Raw genomic sequence first — 14,394 nt, 5'->3', positions numbered from 1 at the left:
CAGGCATAATTCCAGCATATATTCATAACTCTTAATGCCCATCACATACATATATCACACATGAATATTAATGATCAGTGAGTTATTAGTTTTCAAATGATACCTCACAAGGCATATTTTGTACAAAGACCACCACAATATTGTCTAGGGTGTGAATACAGGAGTGCCTAGCATCACCCATACTTCAGAAGCAATACACAGCACATACTGCACTGAGAAGAGAAGGACTGTTTTATGGTTAAGGCACTGGAGTGGGGCTCAAGGATTTTGGCTCAATTCCTTGCTTTCCCACAGATACCCTGCGTGATCTTGGGCAAGTCATTTAATATCTCTGCCCTCGGATGTGGAGATTATGACAGATATCAGACAGTGCTTTTCCCAATTAAGAATGGTGCCTTCAAAGGTTGAGCAGCACATACAGTGATGAGCTGAGCCCCTTCAAATCCTAGTAAGACAAAAGGGGCTCAGCACCCTGTATAAACTGGGCTTATGGAGTGATACGTTTGAATATTTCTTCGGCATTGGCCTAAGAGCTTGACACTATTTAGTTTGATTTAAAGTGAAGAAGGAAAACCTGATTAGTGTGGCATGCTAAGACCTGGCTTGTCCTGGGGAAACAGAGGCTGTTGATAGTCTGTGTCACAGAAAGAAACTGGGTTCAACAAGGCAAATTTCTCAGAGACAGAAGGAATCTTGGAATCCAGAATCACATGTCTTATTCAAGCCTTTCCTTACAGAGGAGGTTTCTTTGTAATGGTATGGGGAATCTCACCCTATCCTAAACTTGATGTTTTCCCCCCTCCCACTGATCCATATATCCTCCATTCTCCCTTTCTTCCTGTGATTTTTTCAAATTACTTATGCTCCCATAGTGTGCAGTAACTGAGTTAAAAAGAGTTTTTCCCATTCTCTTTATTATGGCTGCCTTTGGGATTATGTAGGATGGTTGTATTTTAGTGACAACATACAGACTAAAATGTGATTCTATCTTATGATGTTTAACCTGGGTCACATGTGCAATAGTTGAATACCTGATTAAGAACATCTACAAAATAAAAACAGAAGTAAAAATTGCTGAAGACTACAATCTGAATGCAGGGTTTTTTAATCTTAAACAATTGCAGTTAATTATAATAAAAAAATGGATACTGATATTTTAAATCACTTTGAAAAGTAACCAAATCAAAAACCAAACACCCCATTTAAATCACTCCAGGAAAAGGAAGTTCACATGTCCTACTTCCAGTAAAGTATAGGCCCCACTCATGTGAACACTTACACATATGAAGTTACACACATGAGTACACGGACTACAACAGAACAACTAAAACAAGTCAAGTATATGTAGGACCCTAAAAAACACAGAACATTCAACAGAACACACCCAAATCCTTTTTATATTGCTATTTTGATAGTGATGGGTGCAATAGAAATATGAGGGTACATAGACCTGCATGTACATTATTGCACATTTCCTGGCATTTTCAGGACTTTTTGCATGGGTACAGATCGCTGTTTGAAAACTATAGCACAACTACAGTATTGCCATTTTTAAAATAAGCATATTTACCACATACTTAAAATATGCTCAATGTACAATGCTCAGGGAAAATGCATTGTATATGGAAAACAGAATCATTTGAAACTATAATTTGGTGTGATGGGATAGTCTATTAAAAGGAATGTTTATTTGAAAATGTAACTACATTATCTAATTGAAGGATTTCAATTTTTTCTCTTTTTCAAAATAATTACAGTATTCATGGAAGGTATTGGATTGACAACTCAGAAGAATGGATCTAATTAATAGTTTACATGAATCTCTGATTTATCAACAGTTTTGTTTAGATGTGGACCTGAACAAAATCCCAGAGGTGACCTTTACCCCAACTCCTAAAGTAAAAGTTTTAAGGGGATAAAAATCCAGGTTCTAAAGTGAGTTTTGTTGCTCAGGCCAATATCTGCTGATAAAGAGCTGGATCCCGCCATATTAAAGTTAGTGTAAGTTTTTCTATGAGTTTGAATGGCAGCAAAATCAAGCCAGTAGCAAGTAGAGGCTAACAGTTAATAAAGATGCAGAGCTGCTGTCCAATTAATTGGTTTTGTAATGGAATCGTGTCAATAATGTAACGTGCACTAACTAGACAGAATATATTTAGATTGCAGAATATGAAAAATAAGATACTAGATAATGACTATAGTTAACACAGATTAACATTACAGGACGTTCCTATTCTGAGAAAAGCATCAATAGCCACATCATGGGAAAGCCTGTTGTGGGTGTGGGGGGTCCTTTTCATACCACCTTCCAAAGAGTGTCACTGACAGGACTGGTTTAGAAGTGCCATTCTGGTTTATCAGACGTCCATCACTTAATACCTAGTTTGAGAGAAGAAAGATAAATAGTACTATTAACAGAGCAGTGTGTGGGCAACATTAATATGTTCAAGTATTTCAGTTTAGCTTGGAAAAAGGCATGCAATGTACAACCCAATTTCTGACTCAAGCCAATTACCAAGAGCAGAAGGCCTCTGAGCATACCCAAGTTGTCACAGTTGGACAATTTTTATGTTTAGCACTGGCCTTTGTCATCTTAGAATAGGATCCTTTGAAATGCAAGTCTGAAACAGCTCAAGGGCATCCTCTTACCTGAAATTCACCAGGCGCCAGTTGAACCCCAGTGAGCAAGACTTCTGGAAAGATGTAGCTAGTGCCAAATGTGCCACTGAGAGAGAATGTGTCAAAGCTGGTGTGAGCAGTGGCCACTGGCTGCCCACAAGTTTTCAAGTCTGTGCTTTTACACTTCAGTAGTGTGCATATCTATGGGGAAGAAACAGAGGGGATATATTTGGAGAGCTTACAGTAAACAAGAGCCAGGCTTAGACAGCAGGAAAAACCTCTCATTGGCAAGGCATTATAAAAGTATTTACTCATATAATTAAATCAGACCCATGGATGCTCTGATGCCTTGTAATTCAACAGAATGCTTCACCTGTGCCACTGGGTGTGTGTGTGTGTGCGCGTGTCCACTCAATTATAGCTCTGCAATTGACACAATTTGTGGCCTGAACAAATCACTTCAGCTCTCTCTCAGTTTCGCAGTCAGTGAAATGGGGATGTTTGCCTGTCCTACACAGAAGGATCCCTTTAGGCTTACACAATGTTGTAGAAATGGTACTACACTGGAAATAAGAATAAACTCAAAAGCTGTGTGTAAAGAGTGGATTATATCCCTGTTTCTTAGATACATTAGCTTGCAATCCCAGTAATACATTAAAGAGTCCTATCAGCATGAGCATCGCTTCAACCTGATGCTAAATGTTCAAAGCTGAAACAAGCTGTCCCACAGGATAGAGCATCTCTGCTGAGTCAGCAAGTGCTGCAACAGGCTGTCCTCCTAAAGTTAGTATGTGTTCTAGGGAGGGCTGTGTGCCTTCCCTTCCAGGTACAGACACCAACTTCTCTGAACCTTTATAATCAAAGATAAACCCAGGCCTTTGGCTGGGAAAAGACATCACAGACCTCTGATCACTTACATCACAGACAGAACAGGAAGCATCAAGATCCTAAACTGGGTAAAGAAGACCTGTGGGGTTAATAGCATCCTATTTCTCAAACATTTGTTTTAAGAAAGCACTTTGTGATGAAGTATCTAACTATCCTTTGGGGCAGATGTGAAGAGCTCCAAATGGAAAAGGGATGTTCCAGCCCTCCGCCACCCTACCCCATCAGAAATAAAGAGAAAAAGCTTTACCTGCAAATAGTATTCTCCTTCAACAACATGAAGGCCATCAAAAGCACCTAGCACATATACTTCATCTTCTTGCTTCTCCACCATCCTGTAGCTCAAATGACAGCAAAGGTCTTTCTGGCAAACTGTACGATTTCCTTCAGGCTTAGTGAGTTCAGTGAAGGTGAACTTATCAAAGTAAATGACTCCGCTAAAATTACGGTCATCTGGTGAGAATCGTTTTATGCTTGTGGCATACGAGCTCCAGTTGACAGCAATAGGGTAAGTGGGAGAAAGACGAGGGTGTGAACTCAGCTCTGCAACCAGGAGGTGACCGTTCTCTGTTTCTGTATTGTAATGAAATGCCCTGGGTCCATTTGGTGCATAGATGCCACTCCCTGTGTGTGACAGACAAGAGGGAGCTTTTAATCAGAAAGGAATTACCCATTTCATATTATGCACTTCATCATCACATGTTAAACATGTGCAGAGTTTTATTCCGTTATTGTCAAAACTATTTTAAAATCAAAATTAAAGCTTTTACACACTATAAGCCTGGTCTAATGCTCATTGACGTCAATGGGAACTAGGCCAAACTCAAAGATTTCTCAGCATGTAAGTGACATGTAATGGGAGATAAATCACATGCTAGTAAGTGTGACTAAATTGGTGTAAATTACAGTGATTGGGAAGGAAGGTAGAAATTACACTCTTTTATATTCCTTGTTGGATTTGGTCTTGTCTCTCTTATGCAGTTTTTATTTGGCAGAGTGGCTGGTAACACTGTAAAGCAAATAAAACATTTTAGGGAAAACATGTGCCAAGAAATCCCTTACCTTTGCACCTCCATGTAGGTCTTAAATGTCTGGCTATCATTTTTATTTTACAATACCAAAAAACAACCCACCTCCCACAAAAAACAATCTCTGAGGAAAGAATAGGGCCATTTAACTTTAGCATAGCAATGACTCAAAATCAGTGGAGATGGCTGTGAAGATGCCTAAATAAAGGGGCCCAAGAAGCAAAAGGTTTAGTGCTAGCTGTCAACTGAAATTGCTCCCCCACAGTAATACTAAGCTATAAATTGGACAAGTCTCATATATGAAAAAGGAATGACAAGTCTGTTCATTTGAAATTAATAGTCATGCAAGTGTTAGGCCCATCCTTAACAGATATATCAGATTGTATACTATGCTATTGCTCTGTGACAATGAACACATACACAATTATAATGTATGAATCCTAGCAACAGTCTGAAAAAAAAAATTCAAGGAACAAGTCTATAAAGAAAGTTTGATACTAGTTTATAAAGCAAACAGATATTGCATGAAAATCAGCCATCACAACTCAATTAAGAGTATTCATCAGTACTAAGTCTCTACCTAGTGGAGATACACGTTTGTTGCATCAGATTAACAAACGATAGTTACATGGCATTGCTGAAAACCAAGGTCTGTGGTGAGACTACACTGAACCATAAAATCAAACTTCAGCAATTATTACTTAACAAGGAATTTAAGTTCTACAAGTCAACCTAAAAAAATAACTTCGTTCTGAATTTAACATTTTATTTCTGCTCTATCTGTAAACATTCATTACTAAGACCCTGACCCTGCAAATACTTACACACACATACATAAATTTAAGTACACGAGTAGCTCTACTGAAGTCAGCTGGACTATTCACATGCTGAACTTGAAGCATGTGCATAAGAGTTTGCAGGATCAGGGCCTAAGATACCAAATCAGTTAACCCAAGATTGTAAATTACCTGTCGTATCTAAACTGGAGTTGCGTGTATTCGCTGAAAGAAAATTGACGCCCATTCCCATAGCCCATGCAGAGTGGAACTGGCTAGCAGACAAAAGTGGTAGAGTATTCATCCAAGCTGTTGGGAACAGCACAGTATCCACTTGTAACTTGCTCACCAGGACCACAGCAGGATCATGGAAAAGTATGTCCGCACAAGTGAAAATGCCAAACTTTCCAAAGGTTGTATTGAAAGTGACAAACTCTGGCTCCTTAGGGTAATCAAACTGAGTTTCTGTCACAAAGAGGTTGTACTGTTTATGGGAAAGCGAGAAAGGAAATATATTAGGCCATATAAATCGGAACTCAGTGCAGTTAAATTGTTTACATAAATACAGGGAATACAGAGTCTATGTTTCTGTTAAATTCTATTTTTTTCCACATTGAAAGAGGCTGGATTACAAGACAAAAGAGAAGTCAGACAAAGTATACAGGCTTCCCTTTTCTCTTCCATGAATGGTATTTGAATTTATTCATTGGTAGGAAGTTTATGAAATATTGGATTTTTCATACCCCGAGAGAATGTCCCTTCATATTTATAAATGGTACCAAATGGCCTTTTGGGAGCTTAAATTAAATTTCAACAATAGCAGAAAAAGTGATACCGCAAGTTAGTGCCTAGCATTTCTAGTGTCCTTGCTTTTAAACCATGATTTCAGTTAAATTTATATGTAAGTTTGGGGAACTTACTGTAGTTTCACAGTTTGTTCTCATAATTCCTTACTAGAGGGTGACATAATTTGTTGCATCTGTAGGCTAAGCATTGCACACTGAGCCAAGAGGCTCTTTGCACTCCTCCTTGCACTCCTCCCCACCCAGCTCCTTCAGTACCATCTCCCTCCATTTCAGGGACACCCTAGTGTCTGCGTTCTTTGTGTCCCCCATTCCCTCCTTTCCCCCCATACCAGGGGCTTTTGTGCACCCTCATGGCTCCTTATTTCCTCCTACCACCCTTCTTATTTTCATATTTTTCTTTCTTTTTCAGGGTATTAACACTTTAAACAACTGGGAGGATGGAGAGAGCTGAGATGGGGAAGCTGTTATGCTGGAAGGTGCCATCAATTGGTTCTTTGTTCTACAGACAACTACAAAAGTGGTTGCAGCTGCTGGCTCTGCCAATCAGATGCCCAGGGCTGCATGTGTCCCTCTTTATACCCTTCAGGTTTTCCCAGTTTTCACCAAAATCCATAGGGTTCTGTCCACTAGGGTTACCATATTTCAACACTGAAAAAAGAGGACACTCCACGGGGGCCCCGCCCCCCCAACTCCGCCCCTTCCCTGCCCCCGGCCCTGGCCCAACTCCGCCCCTTCCCAACTCCTTCCCCAAAGTCCCCGCCCCAACTCCGCCCCCTCCCCTGACCACTCCACATTCTCCCTCCTACCTCCCGCCCCCTGGCTCCGGCTGCTGCTGTGCTGGGGAAGTTGCTTCGCCCCCGCCACAGTGGAGAGCAGCGGGAGCCGGGAAAGTTGGAGCCCGGGGAGGAGGTGGCTGCGTGCTCGGATGCTGCCTGCCACCTCTGTGCCCCAGCAGATCAGCAGATCGCGGGAGCTGTAAGTTTTGCTGCAGCCACTCGCACTCGGGGTCCCCTTACCATGCCTCCCTATTTTCCCGGACATGTTCGGCTTTTTGGAAATTCCTCCCGGACGGGGATTTGAGGACCAAAAAGCCGGACATGTCTGGGAAAATCCAGACATATGGTAACCCTATGTCCACTGATGCCTAGAACATTCCCTGTAACTTTGAAATTGATTGGATATGGCATTCAGAAGCTATCGCATTACACCCAAACAAAGAAATGCCATCAAATTGAATGTAAGGCCTCACAAGCTCAGCTGACTACTTAAGTCACTAGCTACCTAAGTGCTAGTCTACACTGGCAACACTAAAGTGCTGCCGCGGCAGCGCTTTAACGTGACTTGTGTAGTCACGGCAGAGCGCTCTCTCCCTGCGCTGTAAAAAAAAAAAAAAAAAAAAACTCCACAAGGGGCGTGGCTCCCAGTGCTGGTGCACTGTCTACACTGGCGCTTTACAGCGCTGAAACTTGCTGCGCTCAAGGGGGTGTTTTTTCACACCCCTAAGCGAGAAAGTTGCAGCGCTGTACAGTGCCAGTGTAGACAAGCCCTAAGAGAGACCAAGTAGGTATTGCCTGGGGTTCACCAGTGGCATTAATTTTCTGCCCTTCATAAGGTTTGTGAAAGAGCAGTCAATTGTGGCTGCCCATTGAAGCAAGAACTAGATTGGACTGGAACATTTAAGGTTAATGTTTTGACAAATTGGGGCTAAAGCTTCCTCAGCTAGGATTCTGCAGCTGTGGCTGGGAAAGCAAATTCCTCTAACTACAGACACTGAAAATGTGACCTCTCCTGCTTTAACATGGCATCACACTCCGATCCTCTGCATGGCACTAAACATATTCCACAATAGTTTTAGTTATAGAATTTTGGGAAAAAATGATAGATATGATTAAAATGAGTGAATTACTGCACTGAACTGTGCAAAGTTGTTTATTTCTTACCTTATGGTAGCGTGCCACCAATTTCCCTTCTGAATCAAAGACAACGTCAGTATTATACTGATAGTGACCATCGCTGGGACACTTGGGATCACTGGAATTACATGGCTTCTTGTCTCCAATATTGGCAACCACATAGATCGCATTGCTCCTTGCCATGCAGCTGAGTCTTTCCTGCACTGGTGCAGGAGCAAATCTAATTGTCAGTGAGAAATTTAAAAAAAAATAAAAAATTCTAAGCTTAAGGCTTTGGAGCAGAAGAATGATGGATTTAAGTTAGAAGACTGCTGTTGTAGGGTAACCAAATGAAAGTACAGAATAGACCATTGGTGAGTCTATAAAAGTGTTCAGAATAAAATCCAAAAGTCTCCCTTTGTGCCAGTATGGGTTATCCGAACTGGACAGAACAGTGTGATATTGGGCTTCCAGTCTCTCCCCACCCACTACACCTCATTTTCCTCCTAGACTAGATTCCTCTCACCTATGCAAACAATTCCTTGTTCCACTGAAAAAAACCCCATACACTTGTGTGTGTGTATTTATGTATATTCACACAAGACACACACAAGACACACACACACACAAAACAATAAAGGAACATTATTATGGTTGCAAAGTCAAGCCCTCAAAAATTAGGAAATGCCAGAACTAAGCGCCAGAAATGAGATTTGGGAAAGAGGAAAAGTGAAACAACAACATTACAACAAACCCACAAATATCGGAGGTTTGGATGTATGGGTTTTGTTTGTTTGTTTATGCTTGAAATCCAAATGTTTAACTAGTTACTAAAACATAATATAAAGACAATGTCACAACTCACTCTTCAATTTAAGTTCAGGAACCATTGCACACATTGTGTGCTGTCTTATCTTTGAGCAGGTACTGCCTATCTTAATGCTGAACGTTTCTTAGGCTCTGATCCTACAATAAGCTCCACACAAGCAGACCCTGGAACCTGCTTGGAGCTCATTGCAGAAGCAAGTTCTTATTCTGTACATGCACATCCCTTCATTCCTTTTCCCTGCCTCTATACCATGAGTGGGGAAAATGGGGTAAAACAACAACAAACAACAACAACAACGTGTCTTTACAAATCAATTTAATTTAATCTATGACCACAAACACTGCAATGCCTTAGTCATAACTGTATGGTTATTGAATGGCATCATTACAGGTCAGGAATTAATATTGTTTGAGTGCTTAAATTGTACATTTTCACACCTTAACAGGTTTGAATTGCTTTGAAACTCTTGAGTTTCTCTGAGTTTATAATTAGACATGGGCAAAATCAGAAGACTATAGGAGTTGTCCTCTGGACCAATGAGTATTCAAGTATTTTATACAAAGTTGAACATCTTCAACAGGAAAGACTGATAGAGACCCACCTTAAGTAACCAATATCATATCTGGTGAATAACCTAACCCTTGAACTACAGGTTATTGGGGGGAGGAATGTGTACCAACATCACCAGCTTTCCTTCTCCCAACCCCCAATTTTGTGAATCTAGCCCTTAAAATGCCCAGAAAAAAACCCTTCACGTCATGAAACATTTTGGTGAACTCAAAACAGACATTTTCCAGTAGTCAAAATTCCAAAAAAATTTGGAGTTTTACCTGAACTGAAGGGTTGGAGCTTTTTTGTTTTTGTTTTTTTAATTATTGCAAACTGCCAGCAAACCAACCAACCAAACAAAAAATCAGTTATTCTCCCAGCTCTATTTATAATGATAGGTTTTGGGATAATTGAAACACCCCTGTAATGTTTTTTACACTTAAGTTTTCACGTGGTTTCTATCTTAACTGAGTTTTTTGTCTAGGCACTGCACACGCACACACACATGCAAGCACCCTGCTACCTCAATACGGGGTAAGTGAGTTTTTAACTTATTTTAAAATTTGGGACTGTTCCATAATAGTTTGCAGAGATTAGTGTACATGCAGCTTTTTTTAAATTTAAATTATTGAAAGATGCTCCAAGATGTATTAAACATGTTCTCTAGGAACCCATAGCTGTGTTTAAGCCTTTAAACAAGGCCCACTTCAGCCTAAATCTCCAGCTCAAAAATACCTGAGGTTTTTTTTGTTTGTTTGTTTCTGCTCTGGATAGCAAATTCTTTGATGCAGGGAACTATGGGTGCAGGGGATGCTGCAGCACCCCCTGACTTGAAGTGGTTTCCATTATATACAGGATTTACAGTTTGGTTTAATGGCTCCCAGCACCCACACTATATAAAATCTTGGCCCTCAGTGGAAATTTTTGCCATTGACTTCAATTGAGCCAGGACTGACTCCAAATCTCTACTTTTGTACAATATTGATTACCATGTCATTGCTCAAACAAGCACAACAATATTTTAAAGGTAAACACAGCGGAAACGCAAAGCCAGTATTTGCAGCATTTATAAATATTAGAATGGCTAAACTCTGGCTTTGCTTAGCATCAAGTGATGGTGGAACATTTGCATTCCAACAAGCTGGGGAAAAATCACCCTTGCATAGATGAAAAAACAAACTGACTCATTCTTCTAGAGCCACCTAGTGGCAAAACATTAACAAATATTTCTATGACTATATATTATTAATCATTAATTGTAGCCGAGCACAACTGCTTATCATGTATTGACATTACTGTGACAGAATGTACTCATGTCCACACTCTACACGCTACTGTAACAGTCTTTGCACAAAGTATGCCTTGGGAGATGATATTTAAAAATTCATTTGCTGATCAATAATACCATGGCAAAATTCACATAGCAGCGTTATGTGTGAAGTTATAAACATAATCTGAGATCATAATTAAAAGTATGTTTTCCAGAAAAGTCTGGGGAGTGGCCAAACAAGTTCCTCAGAGTGCCTCAGCTAGGTGTAAACAAGGTCAATAGGTCATTACCCGCTAAGTGGCTATTCTTTGGCAAGAAAGGGGGTGGGGCGGGGGGAATCTACATCTTAGCAAAGAAACAGTATGGAGTTCCCTTCCACACAGACTGCCTGTCGCCATGCTCCCAGCTGGAACTGCTCATCGAAGAGGGGACAGGATTATAAAAAGAAGGGGCAAACACCCCATGGCACCCCACCTCCTTCCTCTCATTGTGTCCATTGATTCACTACATGAGAAGGGAAAAGGAAGCACCAACAACACAGAAGAAGGGGTCCTGGCGTAAAACGTTTGGCCAGTAAGACTGCTGAGAACAACTTTGCTTTGAATTTAACAGTTAAATTTAACAAGCACCAGTTGTATTTTATGTTTATTTTTCTTGTAACCATGTCTGATTTTTATGCCTCAATACTTGTATTCACTTAAAATCTCTAATTTTTTAGTTTATAAACCTGTTTTATTGTTTTAATCTAATCCAGTGTGTTTAAATTGAAGAATCTGGGAAACTCCATTTGGGGTAACAAAGTGTGTGCATATTATTTCTATTAAAGAAATAGACTTTTTATGACTTTGTTTTGTCCAGGAGAGGGCTGGGCAGCACAGGACATACATTTCTGGGTGGAAATATAGGAGAGGGTGTGTGTTCCAGGAGTCACCCTGGAACACAAATCAAGGTGTAGTTGGCAGGCTGCAGCACACACCCAGACATAGCTGGGAGTGACTTGATGTTGCTGTTTGTGAGCAGTCCAGATTATCTGGAGGCTACATCAACAAAGCAGTGTAAAGGGCACCCCAAGTTAGAGGGCGGGGGTGACACAGGTACTCATTAGTCTGCATTGTACCCTGATATGTCACAATTACATCACTGCCTTTTATTAGACAAACACCTCTCAGGAGTGGTCTAGATAATACTTAGTCCTGCCATGAGTGCAGGGGACTGGACTAGCAGATCTCTAGAGGTCCTTCCCATCCTATGATTAGCTATTGATTGAGGAGATTCCTGTAATCCTGCCATATTAAAATACTAAAAAGACAATGTGATGTGTCTTAAGCACATTGAAAAATAAATAATTTTAAAAACTGCAATATTATGACCTAAACTAATGTTACAGTTTACAAAGGGGAAAAAAAAGGTTGACAGCTTCCATTATTTTATAATCATTTCCCAATTCTGCTTAACTGGGTACTCAGATACAGAGATAGCAATTGCTTAAAAACAAAGATTTTAAATTATTAGGGTCTGAAAGTCCTTCTTTGAAGTAATTCAAGTTGAATTTTGATTTTTGTTTGTTCAGTAGTGTTTTTCTTTACACTATTAACATGTTAGTACTAAAATGCATAAAGTTATTGGGATTATTTTCCTTTAAATGCACCTTAAAACCTACTAAAATAATGTTATTCCTTCATCTTAGAAATATTTCTATTTCATATTTGCTCTTCATAAATTATTGCACTGTGACATCATGGAATAGCTCTTAGGACCTGATAACGAGGGTTGCCAGTTAACATTGACTGGATTTTGACTTTTACTTAATCACCAAAAATATGTTCAAGCACTAAAGAAAGATCACTATGTCATGTCTCATTGCTCAATTGGGGTTCAGATAAAAACACAGGATTATAGGATTTATTTTTTAAACCTTGGAGCAGGCTTCCCCCATTTCAGTAGTGAACATTACTTAGGTCCTGATCATGTCCCAGCACCCACATAGAGCTCATTGAAAAAGCAGAGTCCTTATAAATTGCATTTCGTGTTTTTCTTTCAAAGAAGCATTGAACCCAACAAGTACATTAAATGAAACTGAGAAACTGTACTTAGATTATACTTTATGGGGAAAAAACAATCAATCAATCATGAAAAACTTGTCAGATAGTACGTTCTTGTGATTAGGCTACACAAGCTCCTATGAAGTCACTCATCGCCACCTCTGAATGGAGATTTTTGCCTCTCCCCTACCACCCACCGCCCCTTTTAGTAGCAAAGACAATACCTGTCAGGGTCAGTACATGGAATCCAGTTCACCTGTGGATCTGGGATGTCCTCAAGATAGGGGTAAATGGTTTCTCTTGTGAAAACCCAGCCATAAATACCATCTTCAGGAGTCACAATAATATGTGCACCCTGGCAAAACAGACTAAATTAAATAAGTCTCCATCTAAATAAATACATCTCAGTACAGAATAGCCAATGACAGTACCTGCAGGGCTGCTGCTTTGATGGCCCCTTCCAAAACATCCATATTTTTGTTCATCAGCATCAAAGCATCTTCAGGAGAAACAGGTATTTTGGTGTCCTCTGACAATATAACTGAGTGCTCATACACTGCTGCAATGTAGCTGTCCAAAGCACAGGCCTTAAGGACAGACAAAGCAAAAATTGTAGCGTAAACATGAGGCTGGGAATAGACCATGTTTGAAGCTTGTTAGTTGCTCAAATGACTGCAAGTACAGGCAAGTCTAGAGGATTAAATCAGAAAACTGATTGCCTCACTTTGGAAACCTCCATTACCTATTTAATCAAGAGATTCTGTTACAGGAAGTCCACATTGTGCAACACAGTTACCACATCTAGAAAGTCTTATACCATAAAGGACATCTGAAGAAGTGAGGTTTTTTACCCACGAAAGCTTATGCCCAAATAAATCTGTTAGTCTTTAAGGTGCCACCGGACTCCTTGTTGTTTTTGCCATAAAGGACAAAAGACCTGCAAAAGTAATGCTGTGCCATTTTAATTACCATTTAGTTGCCATAGAAGTCACTGTGAAAAAGCTGCAGAAAGACAGCACTGCTGATTTAGAAACACTGCATGTCTATGGCAGAGACGATGGTGTGAATTCAAGGCTAGCCAGCTCAGTAGAAAAACCAAGTACGGTGAAATCACAGCAGGATCCAGTTACTTACACATGCTGGGCTAAACCTTCCGCCTTAAATCACACAAATAATTTATTTAACTGCAGTGGAACTGTTTGCACGAGTAAACCAAACAGGATTTCATGGGAGGGGTAAAAGCTGAACAGCCCATTATGGCATTTTAATAAATAAAACTGATTTTAAAATTAACAGATCCAGTCAGACAACCTTGAGAATATTTTAGTAATGAGAACCAGTTAATAGCACACTGTCATTAACCTGTTCTGGTCCAGAGTCATTTTTAAAATGCCCGAGAACAGTCAGTTCCAAAGTTGGACAGCCAGCCAGAATCATACAAATAAGTGAGCATAACATAGTACGAATGAACAACCCAGCCAAACTGAGCTTTAACTGGCCATTACAGGCAATAAATAGCTTTATTACTAAAACTGCCCAGATGCTCTGTTCTAAAGTGGCACAAAGGATGATACATGTAACATAACAGAGAGCAACATACTAGTTATGAAAAAACAGTCCAAACTGACCTTTAGCTGTCTGTTCCAGGCAATAAAAGAGTTAATTATTAATATAACAGAATATTCAGTTCCAAAGTAG

The 14,394-nt window shown here is 39.9% G+C and overlaps 1 protein-coding gene across 1 annotated transcript; it reads right to left on the bottom strand.

Moving 5' to 3' along the window:
* Nucleotides 1–1,100: 1,100 nt before the first annotated feature.
* Nucleotides 1,101–13,659, bottom strand: LOC112112377 (pantetheinase-like). Its single transcript, XM_024208295.2, has 7 exons — nucleotides 13,128–13,659; nucleotides 12,921–13,051; nucleotides 8,055–8,247; nucleotides 5,501–5,792; nucleotides 3,755–4,128; nucleotides 2,650–2,820; nucleotides 1,101–2,379 (listed from the first exon to the last, which is right to left on the bottom strand). The coding sequence occupies exons 1-7, from the start codon at nucleotides 13,338–13,340 to the stop codon at nucleotides 2,260–2,262; spliced, it is 1,494 nt and encodes a 497-aa protein (XP_024064063.2). The 5' UTR covers nucleotides 13,341–13,659; the 3' UTR covers nucleotides 1,101–2,259.
* Between the last annotated feature and the right edge of the window lie 735 nt (nucleotides 13,660–14,394).

Source organism: Terrapene carolina, unplaced genomic scaffold, assembly GCF_002925995.2.
Source record: "Terrapene carolina triunguis isolate 2854851 unplaced genomic scaffold, T_m_triunguis-2.0 Scaffold85, whole genome shotgun sequence".
In the NCBI taxonomy this organism is placed as follows: domain Eukaryota; kingdom Metazoa; phylum Chordata; order Testudines; family Emydidae; genus Terrapene; species Terrapene triunguis.
Note: the sequence above shows the minus strand (reverse complement) of the source record. Positions and strands in the feature narration are given on the sequence as shown.

Excerpts from the sequence above, each read along its gene's own strand:
- LOC112112377 (XM_024208295.2), bottom strand. The coding sequence starts at position 13,340 with ATGGTCTATTCCCAGCCTCATGTTTACGCTACAATTTTTGCTTTGTCT. Across the intron at positions 13,052-13,127 it reads TCAAAGCAGCAGCCCTGCAG|GGTGCACATATTATTGTGAC; the intron begins GTACTGTCATTG and ends CTGTTTTGCCAG. Across the intron at positions 5,793-8,054 it reads TGGTGGCACGCTACCATAAG|TACAACCTCTTTGTGACAGA; the intron begins GTAAGAAATAAA and ends TCCCATAAACAG.